The following is a 21438-nucleotide window of genomic DNA, read 5'->3' as shown; positions in this document are numbered from 1 at the left end:
TCAGGCCACACCTTTGGTATTAATGTGGTCAACCAGACACTTTTAATTTCAATTTGTTTTGTTTTTTTAGCAATGATCGTAGAACCTGATCGCTGTTGAAGTAAATACACCAAAAAAAAAAAGAAGCGGCCTGGAGCTTCACAGAACCCTGCAGACCTGCCCTTGTTCCAATCCTGCTGCTGCTCAGAGACATCAAATTAAACTTTAAAAAAGAAAAGAAAACAAAAACATACAGCATCACTCTGACCAGATGCCGCTCTCATTCTGTGATTAAGTGCATGGTGGAGAGAGAAAGAGAAAGGAACAGACAATAGTAATCTCAAGATTGCTTGTAAAATTACTTTAAATGTAGATAATATTTGTATATAGGTAGATAATGTTTGGTTGATTTTAAGGGGAGAGTAATAAGAACGTAAAGGTCAATACAATCAGAAGGTCTTAGCTCACTAGCTAGGTCAACAGAGAACCAGTTATACATGCACTACAAAGAAATAAAGAGAAAAAAAATCTGAAAAACCTCAAATTGAGATTAAATCCAAATGTTTGCTCCAAACCACACCAAATGAGTCCAATACTATAGATTGATTCTTTAAAAAAAACAAAAAAAACAACGGCTTAATTTCATTTTTTTTAAATAAAATGGCTAATTGACATTATTGCACATGAGCAAAAAGACAGTAATACTATTAGAACTCTGTTCATTGACCCGCCTCCTCCTCCTCCTGAAGCTGTGGGGGAAAAAAATCATTCAGAAACCTGGTGATGTTTGACGACATGTTTTCAGCAAAGAAACAGAAAATGTGTGAGAGGACAGAGAACAGCCGGCAGAGATCCAGAGGCTTCAACACTTAACGTTGTGCTATCATGTACAGTAAAATAGCTGCATAAGTGCTTTTTCTTAAGCTTGAAGAGAAAAAGAAAACAAATTATTGTCGATTCATGGTTTTAGCCTGTGCTATCCATTCAGGGGCGAGTGTGTAAAATCCCTAACAGTACGCTTCTGACACTTTGGAACAAGTAGATTAAAAAAATAAGAATGATGACATTTCGACCCCTCGGATTCTGTCGATTCACAGAGCGCTGCTACATTTAAAAACGCACGGAATTATGTGCAACATCGGGGGAAAAAAGGCTTTGAAGATGATTCCTCTACACTCCGTCCTGTCTGTTGCTTTTGTTTTCTTATTATTCATACATATATGTTGTTGTTTTTTTACATGTCCCGCCGCCTCATTATTGGTGTTGATTGGCAGTGTCCAGGTCCAATAACATGGCAGAGTGATTCAGTAAAAACACCAGAGTTGCAGTGAGGTCACTCTGGAGGAGGCCGACAGTCCGCGGGCACCAGTCCACTGGTGCTGTTTGGCCACAGGGTGGCGCTCACACCGGTCCGTTCACTGACGCTTCCTGTGGAGATGGCGAGTCCTCTCTGTTAGGAAGACGGAACAAAACGGTCACATACAATTCAAATTTTGATTTTGTCAACATTTGTATGGATCAAACAACGAATCGATTAATCAGGACAATAATCGACATGGAAATAAGAGTTTTTTGACATATTTGATTGACACCGCTTTCAGCCAATTATCTGTTCGACCACAGGGTATTGGAAGTTATGCTGCGATCAGTGCAACTCCAAAAAGGAGGACAAATGAGCGTCTGGCTCGAGTCTGTGATGGACGCCGGACAGGGTATTGAAAATCCAGACTTTCATATGGTTACCCTACAACATATGCCAACAGCCACGTTGGGCGTTCACACTGGACAGGCGGTTTACAGACAAAGTCAATGCACAGATGCTAGTATAGAGGTTACTAGAGGTTCATTTTTATTTTCCGTTTTTCTTTATGCAAAGTGTTGAGTTCATTGGACATGGAGATTGAGAGATTAGACAGGTGTGGACTTACTTCCTGTCAGTCTGTGTGTTTACAGGTGAGTCCTCAGCGGGCTGCTGCTGCTGCTGCTCTGATGCTTTCACAGGATCTGACAGAGAGAGTTTCTCCAGAGACACTGCAGTCTCCTCACTGTGACACACACACAGGATAGTTAGAGGTACCGTTTCTTTCACAACAGCATATGGAAAGTGTCACAGAAATTAAATTACTTTTAAAGAATGACTGCAGGGATTCATTTACACACACACATTCACACTCACACAGCAGAGGCTTCCATTTCACTTTGAACATGAAGGCATCACAATTTTACCAAACTATGCATGTGTTTATGTTTAAACCGTTTGCTATTTTCCTGCCACGACGGGGGCTATTCCATGTCCTAACCCACCCGTTAAACATCAAATTGATGCTACTTACTCAGCCTCATTTCTTTTTTTTGTTTTTGCTGGGAGCTGACTGATATTTCTTACACCTACATCTGCACATTAAATTGAAAATGTATCATCATTATGGTGGCAAAATCCACAATATACAGTATGTATCATAAAAAAGAAAGATACATTGAATGGTTCCTCCTGCTCTATTAGTTTGATCAAGGAATTAACATAATTTATGATTTCTTTTATAAGTTACAGGCTTCTAGCTAGCGTATGGAAGCATACCGGCCCGTTATGCAAAATTGGGACTATTTTCAATTCAACCCCCCCCCCCCGGTCACTGTGCTCCCTCGCCATTACCATTACACTAAAATCCTGGCTAGAACCCCGAGTTGTTTGTCTCTGTGTGACCCTGTGATGGACTGGCAATCGGTCCAGGTTGTGACCCCACCTTTCACCCTCTGTCAGCTGTGATTGGCACCAGTGGGCCCACGCCCCCCCCCCCCCCCCGTGGGTAGACGATGAATGAATGAATTTCGACAATCTAAATTATTAAGGTGTATTTGTGTTTAAACTGGCAGAACATTTTTAACTTTATTGAATAAAACCATGTTGTTACAATGGAAATTATGCATTTTATTGTATTTTCAGTATCAGTGAAGGCTACTCTTTGTTAGCAGTATAACAAAAGCAGAACTTGTATAATTACCTCAATCACATCAACAGCTGTTTTAGTAACCTTTAACAGCAAATGATATGCTGCATAATTCAAAACTACCAACATAGCATTTGCTGACAACCAATTCAGTAACATTTGAATCAGTACAATTGTATTTATTTTTTTAGCAGATCCCTAATATTAACCTCAGCATCATCAGGTGATAAAATGTCACTTACATATTTCTCTCAGCTGGTGGTTGCTGTATTAGGGCCATTGTTGTCATCATATATTTCATATTTTGATACTAAACCAGCTTTTGTGCCCCTGCTTTGACTGAGGACAAACGTTTTTACTTTTTCCACTTGGGTGGAAAAAAAGGAAGAATTTGCCCAGTAACTACCTTCTTTTATCAAATTTTTATTTTGACTTTCTGTTTCTGAAGAGGAGCAGAGAAGCTTTAGTTAGAAAGGCAAAACTATATGCATCAGGTCATTTTGGATCCCCAATCTAAAAATACCTCAATGTGGTCACACACACACGCACACGCACACGCACACAGAACAGAATGGACTGGTCAATACAGAAGGACTATACGACAGCTACAGGATCAAACCTTTTGAGGTCAGCTGTCTTGCTGCCAGCTGTTTCCATGGTGATGGCTGCAGTAGGAGGAGCACCAGTGTTTTTGTCATCCTCCTCGCTGTCAGATCCCCCGGAGGAGCTGCCGTCTGAGGCCATGGTGGGAGCCTTCCTCCCTTCTCCTGCTGGAGACGCGACGTCTGCTGGCATGTACACAACAAACATGATAGTGAGCTTTTCATGTGTCTCAGTTACATTTTTTAAGTGAAACTGGTGTCCATCTGTAACAAAAAGGTGTGGAAAAGCAGGTTAACACTCACCACTCTTGTCATGGTTTTGTTTGGCTTGTTTATTGGTTTCCCCGCTGTCCATGTCCACAGGAGAGCTGCACCTGGGATTATTATCTGAACTGTAAGAGAATTAAGAAAAACTTGTCAGCAAGCTGGAAAAGAAAACTGATCCATCACTAATGCTGTGTTTCGACTAAAGACTATATATAAAAATGGGCATAGTTGTCTGGTTGCAAAACAAACTCTTGCTGTGATGCCTTGACATTTGGAATTAGACTGACACCATGTCAGTTTACGGAACCAGTAATTCACCAGCAACCAGGCTCCTATTGGACAATAACATACTTTATCATCCATTTTCCTATAAATAACATGACATAACTCACAAACATTATACCATGTTCTAATGAAGACAACCCAAAACTATTGATTAAGCCCCCTGCTGGCTTGACTTTTCAAATCTGAAAACTATAGCCTAGTTCAGCATGTCATGCTAGTATCTGGAATGGTACACCCTGATCTTAAACCGAAGTCATTCGGTGGACAGGATTACTTCAAGAACCACTCTCTCCTTGTCCCATGGTACTGCCAACACCACACTTCATACTATCTGATGGTATTAAGCATCATTTTATGCTTAAAGAAGCATGGTCGTCCAGTCCTGACTAACTGCTGAGTGAGGCTGAGATGGTTGTTCATCCACTTGATCCAGTCATGGTTAAACATCCAAGATTAACGTTGGAATCATCACAACTAGCCAGATGGGAGGTTAATCACTCATCTGTTAGATATAGATGGTGTGGAGCTGGTTCGGGTACAGGTGAGCACAGCTTTACTGGCGTGTTCTATCAACTTATTTACTTCAATAAAACATTTTAGTTCATGGAGACTCATGTGCTGTAATGTATAGACAGGTTTGCCTCTCACCGGGAGAAAGGCTGGAACTCAGTGAAGTTGGCCCACCCTGCTTCCTGTGTCTCTGCTCCTCTTCCCGCTGAGTTGTCCCATGTTGATGGGACCTGGGTAGTTGCAGTCCCTCCAGATTCCCTGAAATTTGATGACCAGCCTGGACCTAAAAGCAAGACAACCCATGGGTAAGTCACTCAAAGAGCCTTTCATAAAGGTTTGTTTCCAGGCTAACCCCAACACTAGTGTTATGTGAATGGCTGCTGTCCTTTAATTTACTTGTATCTGATGTGTTTTGCTCCGAGTCTTCATCCTCGTCAGATTCAGAGCCGCGGTCCTGCTCCCTGCCTCCATTCTCCATGCTACTCCTTGAGCTTCCCTCTGAGGTTTGGGAGACCCCAAACCTAAAAAGTGCACAGAAAAGAAGATTTAAAAATAATAATAATAATTGACATGTAAAGGAAACAAAAAGCTAGCACCATATTAGCAGTTTCACCTTGTTCTAGATTTAGCTTGTGTTGCATAGTTGATCTCTTTCTCCTCCCAAATGTCCTCTTCCTCATCAGCATCATCAAACTGGCGTATCCTTTCTTTACAGCAGGCTTCAAATGCAGCTGCGTTGGCCTGGGGACAAATAATAATAATAAAAAATATATTTTCTTTTTGGAAAAATTATGAAATGATGTTTTGAAATTTATTGTGTGATCAACATTTTCATCACAACGACAAATTAGGAAAAACCTAATCGGTTACGAGTATAATAGGCTGAAGTGTGAGAATGTTCTTATTCTCCCACAATGTAAAACTATTCACCATTTTTAAATTATAGCACAAAATAAGGACATTTTCAGGTTATTTTATGACATTATCACATGGTTGGTCACTCTAATTTTAATATAGTGTTGAATTTATTGTGCACAGAATTGGACTAAAATTTCAATGACAAAGAAATGTAGAAACACCATTTAGCAACTATAGCGGCATCATTTGCAGTAGTAGCCACAGTGAGAAACAGAGTAAGCACTTACACTGTTATCATCAGCATCTAGATTGAAGTTTATTTCAGCGATTCTGTCAAATGTGGCACTGACGAAAAAAAGAACAAGTGGAATATTATAGGTATATAGGTGAGGTGATTCATATACAGAATAGGACATTTCACATTCATACATCAATAATAATAATAATAATAATTATTATTATAATAATACAACAGACAAATCAAGTAGTGCTTACAATTAGAATTAGAATTAGAATAAACAATGATTTGCAAGTTGTGTCAGACTTACTTGATATTTTCATCATGCTCACTGAACTCCTCATCATTAAAGCCAAACTGATCCACAAAGTTGGCAGTCATCTGTTGGATCTGATAGTCGGAAAAGGCCTGGAGAAGGTTAGAATGTCACACATTAAGATAATGTCATTATGGACAGAAGAGGTCAATATTGTCATTAGTGAGAGTAGGGTTGGGTACCAAACTCAGTAGTACTGTCAGTCGTCAGTTGGGACCATTGAAAGTACTGAGTCTCATTTTATGTTATATCAATCAGTGGCAAAATTTGGTACTGAAATCTAAAATCCTCTGCTCTGCAAATACTTCACCTCTAAACTGTAGGCCAGAAAGAGAGAACGAACCAAGCCTGACAGCATTTTTGTTTTTATATCAAACCCAAACAGAAAAAGCAGCTAATACAAGCTGTTGCTCGGACACGCTGTTGAATTTTCTCTGAATACATGCATGTACAGAGTAACCAGTCCATTATTACACACATCAATATAAAAGAGTCCTGCCAACATGACAGAACATGACCCAAAAGTGAAAAAATCATCTCAAACTATGCAATTTGTCTTGCTACTTTGAGTGTGCAGTACAGCTGCCATATGGGCAAAAACCATAATCTCAATATTCTTGGGGCTTTTGATGATAATGATAAGGAGTCAATATCCTTTATAATTTAGATTTTAATAGTTTAAGCCATTAATTTTTTCATACAGATTATATCAATGGACAATGTTTCAGGAAAACAACTCTTATTTTCTTCAAACCTAAGCATTCAAGTAAAATTTCAAAGATGTATAACTGAACTACAGTGTAGAAACATTGGACTCTGGGTAAACATTCATATGATCTGCTGTAAATGTAAATTGTGCAGAAAACAAGCAAGAGGCAATAATAAAACACTTCCAAAGAGTTTGTTGCGGGGGCTGTTGTATCCACGTTTTCTCCCTATTAGCATAACCAGACGTGGCTAACCTGTGTGGCAGGAAGGTTGCTACTCAGGTCATGTGATCAAGTAGGCCCCACTAGTGGTCATGTGACACTGAATGCTGGTCACTGCTGCAGCAAGGAGGGCTTCTGCTGTGGAGTTTGTGTGGCATTTTAGTGTGTGTTATTATGCTTGATTGTGTCTTTAAATCAACAATCACAGTATTATCTTGCCCACCTCTACCTGGCAGCTCTGGGAAAGAACATAATGCAACATGTTCCTTACAATTGAAGTTAATCATGTGGACTACAGTCAGTACAGAGAAACATCTACCGTCTCAGCTGAGCTGCTGTTCTGCAGGAGCTGCATTGTCTTTTGAAACAACAGTATTGTTTCAAATGTGAATGGTACCCAACCCTAGGTGGGAGATGTACTTCTGTTTCCATGGCAGTGAGTCCACTCTACCTGCTGGAGAGACAGGTCGTTGGGGAAGGGGCTCTCCATGTCATCGTCCTCACTGGATGAGTGCATGTTGTGGGTGCTTACCTGCGAGACACAGTGTGTATGTTTGGCGAGTTGTATTTTTAGCATTGCACAGTTCATTCCTGCAGTCCAGTGGCCTTGTATAACGTGTGTACGCACAATTATCATATGGCTGACAAATACTTGAATATTAGCAATAAGCAAGATATGATCTCATATGACCTTTTTGAACTGTGACACTGTTTTCTACAAACACGTCTACATTTATCTGTATATGCTGGTTTAATAGCTTGAATTTACTGAGGCTTAATAATTCAACAAGGATGAAGGATGAAAAGGCCACCTAAAATTTAAATTTGTGAACATTTTTGAGAACATACATTGTAGCGCAGTTTGTTAGCGCTTCTTTGAAGAAGTTACAATGTAAGCTTGATGTGAAAACTAACTCTAAATGAACTCTCACCAGCTCTACGGTGTTCCTCCTGTTAGTCTCTCTCAGGGTCTCGTCCACAAAGCTTTCCCAGCGACCTCTGCAGTCTTCTGGCAGCTCTGCAAGAGCGAACCACGACAGGGATTTTAAGTTTTTTTGAATTGTCAGTTCAACAAATAACTCATGTGACATCACTGCAGTTCATGATCACCTGTTATGAGGTCAGATATCTGGGTCTGTACCGGTCCTTTCTCTAGGTTCTGGACCACCATGTTGGCAATTCTAGTCAGATGACCCATGTTGCCTCTCCTGGTGCCTCCCTCAGACCTGGGGATTCACAAGGACACTTCTGATTATATTCAGCACAATAACACAATTTAACCTTTGTACATTTGTACTGCACTTATCAGAAGAAAGACAGCAGTTAACATTTTTAGATCTCAAATGAATAATTAACATGAAACTGAAATATAAACGAAGCAAAACAGAAGCAGCTGTACAGAAATACAACGTCAGAAAGTAGTGGTTGGAAATATGCTGTTTTAATTAGATATCTCTAGCTATAAAAAGACTCTTACTGTATTCTATCATTCTCTTCCCAGGCATCAAGGATCCTCTGTACCAATCGACACTTCTGAAAGAGCTGAGAGTTTAGGAAAAAAAACAGAATGCGATTACGCCAACACTGCTGTGTAAAATAACTCTGATATCTTAAAGAACACATCCACTGATTGACGAACAAAAATTAATTAGACTCTTAGTCATTGACTTTTGAATGTAATACATCTTTATGTGCTGGTTCTTACATGTGCCACGAGGGCATTGTGGATGGAGGTCTGTGGGTCAACGGTCCTGCCTGTTTCCACATCCTCCCCCTGCACCTCTGGGTTGGACGTTGCAGACCTCCCATCGTGGTTCTGGAGGCCTGGACTGGGCCGCTCCTCAGAGGATGGGTGGTTCAGGATAGCTGCCACACACAGCTCCACTTGGAAGTGCAAAAAATTATTCCAGGAGTATTTGAAGAACAAATCCTGTGAAAAGAGGAGAAAAAAGAGAGAAAGACAGACCATCACTAACCATCACTAACAAAAAGAGTCACCAAGATTTACCAGTAGAAACATTTTCCCTTTTTTTTTTGGGAACTAGTGCAGCAGCATATGGCTCTGCTACAGAGGTCATGGTAGTAATATCTTAACAAAGATCAACAAGACTTTCCTCCATGTTGTTTAATTGAAGCAACAAAAGAGTGTTTGATTCCTGTCTGCTGAACAGCAAAGAGCATTACAGTGTAATATTAACCTGCTTCAAACAGGCCACACCCACTTCCCTGAATGTAATTAGGTAAATCGGTGGCTCCATTCCTTTTTAATAACCATATACAAATCTGATGCAACTTTTTTCAGATATACAGAACCAAACGAGGTAGCCACATCATATACAACTGCTTCTCAAAATGCACAAGGGCTCAAATATCACATACTACTGTATGTGTGCAATTACAAACTGTGGTTACAATGTCCAGAGTTACAATGTCCACAGTCAAGCCAGGCTTAGCCTACCAGTAGTAGGTCCATGGTGGCAAGATTGCAGAGCTCCTGGCAGATGCTGAGGGCATTGGTCTGCAGTAGGGCGGCCACCAGCCTGGCCACGTGAAGGCGGGCGTTCCCCAGTGGCTGCTCTAGAACGCCAACGGTCGTCAATATTGCACTTTTCTAGAGGTGGAAAAAGAAAAGTGCAGTTACAAAAATGATTTGAATCGACTCAGAAGAACATAGACATGGTTAAATCTAGAATTAATATTGCTTCATCACATGGGAATGCACTGTGGCTTTACCTTGGGGGGATCCAGAAGAAGCTGCTGGAAGTCCTTTAAATAGGGCTCAATGGCATTTATAATACTGCTGTTGACAGTGTAAGACCTTTCGTAACCCTGAGAATACAGATCCATCAGCCCTTCGATCCTGGGGGAGACGAGCAGACAAAAACATTACACACACACACACAACTAACTTAAAAGGGCAGATTCCATACAGAGATTTAAGCATTTGCTCTACAGGAAATGAAACAAGATTTTCATTATTTTGTTCTTATTGCTGTCATTGCTCAGAGAAAATTGGATGAACCGGGGCCAAGACAAACCAAACCTCTCAACATTTACAATAAAATATTTGACAGCAAACAGTTTGACTCACCCAGACCTCCTGGTCTCCAGTAAGGTAAGAAGCACTTGAGTTCCGTTAACAATGGAGGCCTCTCTCCTCTCGCCCTCAAATAAGCTCTTGAGGAGCCCGGCTACGCTCTCCTGCCTGAAAAGTCCATAAATGCATATTGTAAACAATTAGCAATTGAATCAGCAATTAAATGTTTAATGAGCTCCCATAGCAAAAAGATCAAATGGTCCTGTAGTTTTCTACTTACTTTTACTGACACCGATGGAAATGTATGGGTGAGATGCTGTAGCATAATAGCATTATGTAGCACCATTAAACAACTTAAGACAAGCCTTTACCTATAATGCAGTGTACACTTACGACTCTAGTACAGCCAATAGTGGGTCAGCCTCCATGTTTTCTTGCATCTGATTGGCCTGGTCTCGACTAAGGCGGATGATGTCACAAAGTGTTTGTGATGCATTTGATTGTCTCTGAAAAGTAAATTGTTGAATTTTTAAACTACATTAATAGTTGATTTCTTTGAGTTTTGAGACAAAGAAAGCATTCGTTTGAAGTGATAGTTGAGGTCTTTTGACACAAGAAAAGCAGATTTTAGCAAACCTAAAATGATAGCTGCTTGATTTAAACCTCTCACTCTCCCACACCTAAGTCCATTGAGAAAATCAGCAGTTTTACATCAAAGCACACAGGAGTTGTGGATCCACCACTGTCCATCTCCAGTAAGTTCAAATATGTTAATTTGATACTTCAGTGTTTCAAATCCATCATTCAGAACGTTTTTTCTCCATGCACTTTGGTGCGGGGAAAGTGAGGATTTCACACACGTGAGATACAAATAAATACGTTCTTCAGATATTGTACAGTTAAGCAAGTGTAGATGTAATTAGGTCAGCTGTTTATTATGCTGTAAATTCCTCACTGGCAGCCATGTTTTCAGTGCCCATGATTCAAGATTGTTTCTGGCAACAGCATCTCACCTGTGGCGTGCACTATGAAACCAGTGCTCAGTGCTGTGTGTCAGTACCTCAAACAACCACACTTCACAAAAACATGCACTAACAGCACAGCTGTAAAGGTTTAACACTCACCTCCTCATCTTTACCAGTATAAATGAGCTCTGTGAGTCTCTGTACCAAATTCTCCTCATTCAGCCACTGGGTTGGAGAAACAAAAACTAAATTAGTTACTTGCCTTTTTTTTTTTTTACTCAAAAGGAATACAAACAACACTTACATGAAGGACCTCCTGCCTTAACGGAGCAGGCTCCACACAACTGATGAGGCGAAGCAGTAGGTCCATCATGGCAGATGCATCAATATGTTTCAGCACCAGACCAATGAATCCTTCCTTGTTCTTTAGAAAGGTAATCACCTGCCAAAACAAAAGGTGCCTTTATTTTAACATAGCTCTTATGTTGTACAGTGCATTAACAAGCCATGATCTTTTCCATTCTACCTGTTCGGTTTTCCTCGCAATGAGATTGCCAATAGTTTTGCTGAAGAAGCTGGCCAGTAATGGGTTGAGAGGAGGGTCCTGTTCCAAGAAGTGGTAGAGCATCTCGAGGAGAGAATCGTTCCCACCAAGCTTATCGTTAATAATGGACACATCTGATGTCAGGAGCTCACAAGCAATGTTGGGAAATCTTAATGGAAAACAGAATGACAATGAGTCCTGGCGTAAATAATGAGTTGTAAAAAATATTAATGATGCATATAAAACCTGGATTGTAAATTATGTAACATTGTAACACTTTTGTGGTGGCGCTCACTTGAAGCGGCTCCTCTCCTCCAGGTCAGCAGGAGGCTCTGTGGTGATGAGGCTGACCAGCTCCTGCATGCAGTGGTCCTGGGAGAGGAAGAGGAGCAATCTGCGGTTTTGGGCCTTGCACTCCTGCAGGACATCATCCTCCTCCATCAATTCTCTCAGTGTCACGTCCTCCCTGTCCAGGAGCTGGTCAATGTGGGAGGTGGTGTGAAGGTCAAACTTCCAAAACATGGTTGCCGCTGGGATGGTGGACACAGCCCTAGGTGAGAGGAAAACGCAAAACATGCAAGTGGGGGAGGATGAGGAAACAAGGAAGGTCCAGTAGTGGAGAAACAAAAGAGTGGAAGGGAAGGTGGGAAAGTAAGCAGGGGAAAATAAGATGTAAGCAGGAATGTATTTCAAAAACACAAAGCAATATACAGATGAAAAAATATGGATGTAAATCATCAAGGAAGCTGAACAGGAATAGCTTGAGTATTAAACTTACGATCAACCAATTAGTAATTGACGACTATATTCATCACTGACTATTTTGATAATTGATAAGTTTCAGTTTAAGATGAGATATTAAAAAGTCAATGGCTCTGTGATTTTAGCGTCATATTCTGGTCTTTGCTCTTTTATGACAGTAAACAAATATCTTAATTATTTATATCCAGTTGTTTTATCCCAGTCTGTGCAGAACAATATTGTTTTGTATCAACAGATCATTTGAGAACAGTATTGTGAAATGCCGTTGTATGAGCTACTAACACAAAGTCGATACTGTGCACCTCAGACATCGACGCTGGCTGAAAGCATGGCTGCCAGAGGCATAAGGGAAAAACAGATTTTAGCCAACTAACAAAAAGCCTCACCTTATAAAATCTATGCCTGCTTCAGTCAGAGATATATATATATATATATATATATACATATATATAGTCTACATGTCCAGTTGTTAGTTGCCTGGGTTTTCATAGTTACTCTACGTCCTTATGAAGCATGTGGAGATGTCCTGTGTTTTGCTAGAGGCACATTAACATAGTTTACACACCTTAGTTTTCTTGTCAACAACGCGACCATTATTGACAAAACTCAATATTTCCACACCGGTGATTTCAGAGAAACGGCTTCATGTTTGCGGGAGGAGGTAATGTGTAGTCGTGGTACAATGGCTACAACCACAATACCGTTTTTACCCTCTGGCACACATGCAAGACTTCACACTGGGGGTATGGTTTCTATCAATATTTGATTTACATACGAGATCATGACACCCCTACTTAAAGCCGTGTAGAGTTAATTTAACTCTGAATGACTTTGCATCTACGGCAGCACACTCTAGCGTCATTGCATTCTTAAATGCAACATGTATAAAAACAGAAAACCTGCATGTTAAGATCTGCAAAGCTAAAGCAAACGTTCAAATAAAAAAAATATTTGAGTGTGGGGTAAATAATGGGGGAAGGGCTTACTTGTGTAGCCATTTCCCTCAAACTACTGGATTTAAACAAACCACTGAAAAGTCAACTACATTTTTCTTAAACTGACAAATTTCAATATGTGATTAACAGAGACATGACACAAGTCAGAAGTCATGTAGAAGAACAGGACTCGCTTCAGTCAGGAATCTGCAGGGCTGCAGGGTAAGTCATGTTTTGTTTGTTTTTCTTTGGCTACACTGCGACCACTGTTGAAAAAATATGTAGATCATCATTTTCTGCTCAATGTCTAACTTTTTAAACCATGTTTTATCCACTTCTCTTTATTATGTTCAGAGCTTTCAGGCATTTCTTCAACCCCTATTTCACAGCCCATTTGAGGTAGAAATGTAGCACTCCTCTTTTCTGGTCTGTTTAAAGGTAGCAAAGAATGGAGAGGCTTTGTTGTCTGTGCCTTTAAGTCATCAGTGGTGGTAGTCAGAGAGGCAAAGGGAGAGCTAGCACAGTGGGAATAGACATGCTATCTAAAATTACACAATGGTATAGGTGTCATTATGCCTGGTCTGTTTCCAAACAATTTGCTCACACAAGCTGATGACAGAAACACCTGTAGCTAATGTATTTTTTCAGCAGACCAATCACAGTTCAGTGCACTGGTGGATTTACATCACTGATAATCTACCACTGTAGTTTATATTTTGTAAATTCTATATCAATAGTCAAATTCATGCCAATGCACATTCTATGTAGTTTATAGTGAACACTATTTTATAAGCATACTGAAACAGAACACCAAATGTTTTAATGAGAGGATATGTACAGTGGCCGACAGGGGCAAACGTTCTGCAACAACCCAAAACACATGCAGGAGGAGAGACGAGCTGCATATTTAACAAACGCTGCAGATTCAAAAACAAAAACAAAAAAAACGCAGAAGCAAAAACACACACAAACCCCAAAATACGGGCAAGTCCCAAAACGACAGCAAGCCCCTAAACATTTGCGTTTGCCCCTCTCGGCCAACAGAAACGAAAAGTGTACTCAAAAACATAAGTGCTCGGGTCTGTGGGATCTCTCTCTCTCGGCCACCGTAGATATGCATATTTTTTATGTCACCATCAATCTTTATTTGGGTCAAATGTCCTTAAAAATGTATAATATGTATAAAATGCTCCGATTCCGATTCCCCGACATTCCAGTGAGGTTCAGTTGCTAAAAATAATTTCTGCCTGGTGCTGTGTACTGGGGTTTGACAGTTCGTAAATTTGTGCTGTTCTGTTCGTGTAATTTAATCCAAATTCTGAGCAGATCAGAACAAATATATGTACAGCAGAGTTTCCCTGAGAATTATTCCAGCAGCAGTACTGTTGTGCTAGTGTCCATGAAGATCCCATGGCACCTTAGCCACATTCATCCATCCATCTTCTACCACTTTTATCCTCGCGGGGGGGTGCTGTGCCAATCTCAGCTGACATAGGGCGATAGGCGGGATACACCCTGGACAGTTCGCCAGTGCATCGCAGAGCCTATATTCATTCAACTCAAAATCTCTCCATGAATTCAAGGAAGTTCTCTCTGTCTTTTTGTCTATAAATCGCATAACTATCCAACAGGTCACTTGACAGGCTTCAAATTTGGCAGGTGACTTAATAAAGGTACTAGTGTGTGCCGTGCTGAATGAATGTGTTTGTATAAGAAATGCAAGGGAAAAGGTACGTGTGCTGTTTTAGTAATAAACTTAAACAGCCTTATAGCCAGTGTAAATTATTGATTTTAGTCATTTGTACCGTAATTTGCAGCTTTTGCAATTTATAAGGGAAACTCATTAGTGGCAAAATGATATTAATGATCATGTGAAATTTTTGCAGCTATGCTCAAAAAGCTAGAAGTGGTGAAAAGATGAGATAAGAAGATTTACGGTATATCCGCTGCTGAATGTATGCTGTAGAAACACTAGTGTACAGAATTAGATACACCGCGACTGTATACTTACTTATACAAATTTCCCTTGCATCATAACCAAATGGATGAGCTCTAAACTAGAGTTAATATGACTGAATATTTTGCCATTTAAATTTGACAAATTTGTTTCCACTTTGGGTGATGACACAATCCAGGCTCCATCATTGTTGGATGTTGGGAAAGATCTCCATGGACTGATGTCCAGTTATCTCAATTGGCATGACTTATTCCTCATTCAGTCATTCAGTCTTTTTAACTGATTTACAGTTTGGCTTGATCCTTGTGTCGTAGGTCTCCGGAGCACAGACTTTTGAACAGGTTTTTGAACTGCTATGGTGCTTCATCCTTATGGTATTTTGACCAAAGCATGTCACAGACATGTTCATTAGGACACCAGGGAACTATTTTAACTTGGGTAAATAGGGTATAATATGTCTCCTTTAAGTACATAACAGTACATTTGTGTACAGTAATGAGCAGGGGAAATGTCTGTCTAGCTTACATATGAGGTGTCTCAAGCTTTAGGAAAATACCAACCATATACAGTAAAATCACATAATGTGATAATGTGACACAATTACAAGAACAATCCAAAAGGTCTGTGCCTCCAACCCATGTATCTTCCCACTCCCTTCCCTGTCCCCATCATAATCCTCCCCTCCATCCATTGTTAACACCTCTGGCCCTCCCAAAATTTCTTGGATGATCCTATCCAAAAAATATGTAGGCTAACTCTGTGAAGTAATCTGTCAGTAATGTGAGATTGACAGTTTTCGTGGGTCACAGTGGCCGTCGCGCAGAGTAATGCTGCGTCGAGACAGTAGGAATTTTTTTCCGACCTACTAGAAAAAAGTGCACTGGAACTCCACTCAAAGTCGGAGTCCTTCAGATTTGAACTTGGCACAAATCTAACTACACCGACTTCACGGAGAATCATTTATCTGACGCCACACAACAATGGGAATAACATGCATTGTTAAACAAATCCGACCTCTGATTTTGTCTTTGAACGCAGTAAAAAAACAGTGCATTTGGAATACCTACAATCTTTGTATGAAGATGGATCTTCCAAATGTTGTTTATTTCACAGATAAGCCTATAGGCCTAGATGTGTTTCCTTGCTATTTCTATCAAATGATTGCGTTTGCTGTAATGTTACTGTGCGATACCCACATGTAGTTGCAGGACTGTTTTCCCTGACATCTACCTTGTCGGCTTGTTAAAATCGTTGTGCTGATATTATCAAGTAAGCTCAAAGTTTCTCGTTGCACCTTCCCCAAACCTGGTGCTAACGTTACCTCCAATTTGGTGTATGCTGAGAAGCGGCGCGGGACGGAATAGCAGAGTTTAGTGCGCGTGCATATAGGGGAAACACTGGGCCCTGTGAGTTTATGGTTGAACATGGAAAAACAACACTGGGGGGCAACTCTGATGTTGTGATGTCATCAGTCACCAATAAAACTGGATTACTGAATATAAATATATATATTTAGAATCGCACAAGTCCAATGGCAACTCATACCCAGCTTCCAAAAATATTGTTATTTATAATGACCACAACAAATAGATTACAGCTGCCTTCGTCAATCAGTAAGCTTCCAAGCAAAGTCAAGGCCTGACAATGGCATTTAATTGGACTACTGCCGTTGTCCCAGCATACAAGCACTAGCAGAGAATCATTTTATATAATTAAGCGTTTCCCCCTTCCACCTGGCGTGTTGCAGTTTTTGGCCTATGACTTGCCAGTCAAAACAACTTTGTCTGACAAGTGGTTGCGCCATATCTAACACCATTCTGTTTCTTTCTACCACCACTCACTTCAAAGTATTTAAGCGGACTTAATTAAGCTGACTGAGCATAAAGTTGGTTTCCTCCTGAGTCCTCTTCAGTATACGACCATTAAAGATGGACAACAGAAACTGCTGTGGAAAATGCACAGAGCTCCAAAGCCAGTGTGGGTCCAGTTCCACGAATACAAGCAATCGTAATTCAAATCCTAACCACATTATTTTAGTACTGCTTCAGATGGCCTAATATGATTCTACGTATTGAAAAGTCTGGATTTGGTCAGATTAACACAATAATTTACATTTTTCTGTGTGTGCTGAGTGACTGTTGTCATAACCTATACATTTCAAATAGATGAAGCATGCTTACACATACCAGTGGATGAAATGTGGATATCTTTAATCAGACCTCCCCCACGGGCAGGCAGGCATTTGTGTTTGTGCAGACGACAGAGAGTGTGGCGAGGCCTGGCATTTATCAGCATGGGTCTCCTCTTAAAATGCAGGCCTCTTTAGGAGATGAGACACTGTGAGACTCACCATAACCTGCACACAACACAAAAAACAGCAGAGATTCATCAGATGAGCCAAACAGATTTTAGAAGAAATTAAACTGTGTTATAACAACTACACAAGATTTTAAATCCTGGATAAATACATACATACATACATGTACACAGGAGGTATTATACTGTTCTTGAACAAATATTACGTTGGGCTGACCTCATTTTGTGTCCCAAGATAAAGTTGAGGAACTTCTTATCCATCAGTTTTTGTAAAATTTAAGTGGGATTATTTTCATTTGGCAGGCAAAATAATAATACTTCTTTCTGCGATTTGTTGTTTTTCATTACCTCAAAATAAGCCTTTTATATTTATATCAGGAAATGGGTCAGTTCTGTGGAGGCGGCCATTTTAGACCACCATATTTTAACAGTAACCCGCAGTGGACAAGCTAAACGTTTATTGAGTTTTGATGCTATCTGAAGGCTACGTATGGTAGGTTCTCCAACACAGTTGGAATGTAATGGTGAAGTGAGGGCTATTCACCTGCAACTTAACCAATAAACATTGCTAAATTTTACACACTGTACCTTTAATGCTGCCAAGAAGGCATCTGACTGACCACAAACATACAGTCAGAGTCCTGATCTCAAACCTCTAAAATCAGACTGAGATTATATAGACAGACAATAGCAACTGAGACAACTGTGGCAAGTTCCTCAAGATGCTCAGAACATCTACCTGCCAATTATGTTGTAAAAAATTATGAGCAGGTGTATCAAAGAGAAGATGAGCTATTTTTAAGGCTTGGTAACAACCATAAAAGATTATGACAGGTTTCCAGACCTGAGAAAAGAAAAGAAAACTAACCCTATATCTGGGCACTGCTGAACAAGATGTGATTAATATTTCCTATCATATTACTTTGTAAACAAAACAGCTTTTTAATGACCTACGAAAATAAAAAAGTAAATGGAGGTTGCATGGAGAACAAATATTTGATGGTTTCATGACCGAGCATGTATGTTGTTTGGTTTTGTTTTTCCTCGTGTGGTTACTGTGGCAGCTAATCTAGACAAAAAATAAAACAATTATGTCTGCTGGCTTTGTCAAACCTGACAGGCTTCTCTGAACAACAAGCTGTCAACTGTTGATTGTGGAAGTAAAGCTCAAAGAGGAAATTAAAAGTGCTTCCTCCTTTTTCTTTTCCTATTTTCCCGAGGACCGTTCCTTGCATATGCAGCAGCAGCAACAACGTCCATCTGGCATACATTTACAGAGTACACAAGTGCAGTAATAACCCGTTAAATGCTCCCTGTGGACACTGAGCAGGGAAGCAAACGCTTGACTTTACATCCAAAATAGAACCCCGCCAGAAGCGATCTCAACAAAAACAGTTTACTGCCACATATAAGGGACAATGAAAAGAGGAACAATGGTACACTTAAAGGGCATACACACGTAGATGTTGTGGGTCAACAGCGGTCTGTAATTAGGAAGGTTTAAAAGCGACAAAAATCAAGACAAAGGAATTTCCACCTCAAATTTACATGCCCTCTCCTCTACATACTGAATTTTAAACAAAATGCAACCAGTGGCAACTGAATAGTTATCATATTCTTCCAGATACATAGTGACATGTACTGGCAAATGATCAACCACTCTGCAATAGTGCACTTCAGAGAACAAACAAAAGCTGTTTTCAAAAGCTACAGTTTAAGTCAGCCTGTTGCTGCTTCCTTGCACTTATGTGCACCATGGTTGTAAAAAAACAATAATGAACAGAACTGCAAGTAATGCTTGCTACTCAAGTGATTGTGCCAAATTGTTGACATACCGATTTATTAAGCCCCACAAATGTTGGGGTTTCCTGATGTTTCATTAAGTTCATTACTAATTATCTAGCCATCAACCATTGAAAACACATATCAGTTGGTTACTAATCTGAGGGTTTGATACCCCTCAAACAAAATAAGATATGACTTCAAACTCGAATAAGATGTTTATACTGGTAGGCTCTTAAATAAAAGATCAATCAATAAAAAAAGAAAATAGGCATCAAATTCCTAGGAATGCTACAACAATGAGAAACACACTAGTATGTAGCTAAAGAAATGTAAGTGAGCTGCCATAGTCTTGGCATGAAAAACACATCAACTGACTGGCGGATGGAGCTCAGATTTCTGTTTACCTTAACTCCAGTGAGGGCACCTCTTTCACAGATTAAACATTAATCAACGACATAGATTAAAATAGAAGTGTTCGCCGTAATTACATTCCTCACACATGTTATGAAACACGGGGGCTTCATTTATCCAACTGTAACTAATGAACAAATTCACCAAAACGGTGTGTGCTTGAGTTAAGTAACTCAGCAGCACTGCTGGCCTCAGTCAAATCCGAATTGCTACACCAAACAACACAGCTTGCATGACTCTAACGTTGAGCACTTTATAATACTGATCATTTAAAGACATGATGCGTTATAGAGAACATACATTACGTTCACCTCAATCGCACTTATCTACGTAATTTAGCGTCTATGTTTGCGTAAAGTGATCTAACTGGTAAGCCGTTTCCTCTTGGCAAATGTAACAATTTAACCAACATCAAGTTTTTACGATTTACGATTTTCAGCACACGCTTGTAAAGACAGCAATCCTATAACATTTGGTTTACGTTAGTTCCTCATTTGCGCTGATTAGCACGTAAGCTAATTAGCACCTCGCAGTTAACGTGTCCAGAACTGAGATCGCAAACTTAAATTGCTATCCAACTTAGGTTCAACTTTGTCGATGCGGCAGTAGAGTACACGTTAGCTACTCACCCAAACTCATGACGTTGACTCCGTCCAAAACTTACCTTTGATTTGAAATCCGCTGCCGTTTCTCCTGTTTGTGATGAATTGTTGGTAGAGTTTTGCGTCAAGCAACCAGCTATTAGGTCACTAGCTACCTAGCTATCAGTGTTAGCTAACACACATTAGCCTGTGTGCGAATAGTGATTTGTTTTGAAGAAGGGGTCAGTCTGCGACAACACTGGTTACGGTTAGCTAGCTGAACTTAGCTAACGTCACCTAAATGTTGCTTTTAAGTCTATCAAATGAAGAGTTCCCCGGCGTCGACAGCTGCTTGACACTAAAAGTAATACCTGTTATTCCAGATATATAGAGTGTGGTTCGTACTCACGCACAAAGTAATTCAAATGCAAGGCTAACTTTAGCATGCACGGCAGGAAAAACTCAGTCATATTTTTCGAATCAAAATGGCGACATGGGTAACGAGAGCGCGCAATAGGCCTTCGGGGGAACGTGCACCGACTTCAGACAGTGTATTGAGAAATGCAGCCGTGGTGACACTGTAATCTATTTTCTTAATTAACCCATAGGAATATATCTGTATGTGCTATAACAAATGGAATTTTTTTTAAACTTTAGGGGGGGGTAAGCAGACACAACTATAATGTTGGACGGGTTATATTTATTAAAATTAAACGAAAATGAATTTAAGTTATTTAACTATTTCCTGATATCCCTAAACGTTCGTATAAATGTACACATCTATTTTTTGATTTTGTTTGGTGCTTTTACCTGCAATGCACAATGCAAATACAGGGAATTACAGGGTATTGACATTGCATCTACAGAACAGGCAAAATGAAATGAATCATTTTATTTTTCATTGATCATTTTATATTTTGATTATTTGCCTGTTCCGTAGGTACAATGCACATACCCTGTACTATGTGCTCCTTCTGTGACTTGTTCAAATACAAATATATTTGAATCATACATTTGTAGTGTTACTTTCAACACCCATTGCGTTGACGACCAACAAGTACATTTTGTTTACAGACATAAATGTCATTATGGACGCTGTAATTCTGCCTTATATTCTGTTGTGTGTTTTTGTAATATTTAATCTATGGTCAAAACAACAAGGTGAACAAATAAATTGAGCTATTGTATTTTCAGTTAGAATCGGTTCTTTGTA

The 21438-nt window shown here is 39.8% G+C and overlaps 1 protein-coding gene across 5 annotated transcripts; it reads right to left on the bottom strand.

The window, feature by feature from the left end:
- LOC131456584 (serine/threonine-protein phosphatase 6 regulatory subunit 2-like) lies at positions 1-20750 on the bottom strand. Of its 5 annotated transcripts, none has more exons than XM_058625047.1 (24): positions 20309-20750; positions 17319-17488; positions 11774-12028; positions 11461-11647; positions 11239-11376; positions 11094-11159; positions 10363-10475; positions 10024-10137; positions 9666-9792; positions 9391-9543; positions 8638-8862; positions 8410-8474; positions 8043-8158; positions 7865-7950; positions 7384-7464; positions 5998-6095; positions 5737-5794; positions 5205-5332; positions 4988-5112; positions 4766-4874; positions 3833-3921; positions 3547-3712; positions 1908-2024; positions 1-1429 (listed from the first exon to the last, which is right to left on the bottom strand). In XM_058625047.1, exons 3-24 carry the CDS (start codon positions 11998-12000, stop codon positions 1381-1383), a joined length of 2637 nt encoding a protein of 878 aa, XP_058481030.1. In that variant the 5' UTR covers positions 12001-12028; positions 17319-17488; positions 20309-20750; the 3' UTR covers positions 1-1380. The 5 variants fall into 5 exon arrangements, with proteins under 5 accessions (XP_058481030.1, XP_058481027.1, XP_058481029.1 ...); XM_058625044.1 differs by having other exon boundaries at positions 4730-4874; positions 20309-20749; XM_058625046.1 differs by having other exon boundaries at positions 3547-3715; positions 20309-20749.
- Between the last annotated feature and the right edge of the window lie 688 nt (positions 20751-21438).

This window comes from Solea solea, chromosome 3 (assembly GCF_958295425.1).
Source record: "Solea solea chromosome 3, fSolSol10.1, whole genome shotgun sequence".
Taxonomy (NCBI): Eukaryota; Metazoa; Chordata; class Actinopteri; order Pleuronectiformes; family Soleidae; genus Solea; species Solea solea.
The sequence above is the reverse complement of the archived record's forward strand: the minus strand, read 5'-3'. Positions and strand labels throughout refer to the sequence as shown.

What these genes read in the sequence shown, in the direction of transcription:
- LOC131456584 (XM_058625043.1), bottom strand. Translation starts at nt 12,000, where the DNA reads ATGTTTTGGAAGTTTGACCTTCACACCACCTCCCACATTGACCAGCTC. An exon ending in GAAGAGAATGATAGAATACA is followed by an intron (nt 8,159 to 8,409) that starts GTAAGAGTCTTT and finishes GTGAATCCCCAG; the next exon opens with GTCTGAGGGAGGCACCAGGA. An exon ending in ACGACCTGTCTCTCCAGCAG is followed by an intron (nt 6,096 to 7,383) that starts GTAGAGTGGACT and finishes AACCTTCTCCAG; the next exon opens with GCCTTTTCCGACTATCAGAT.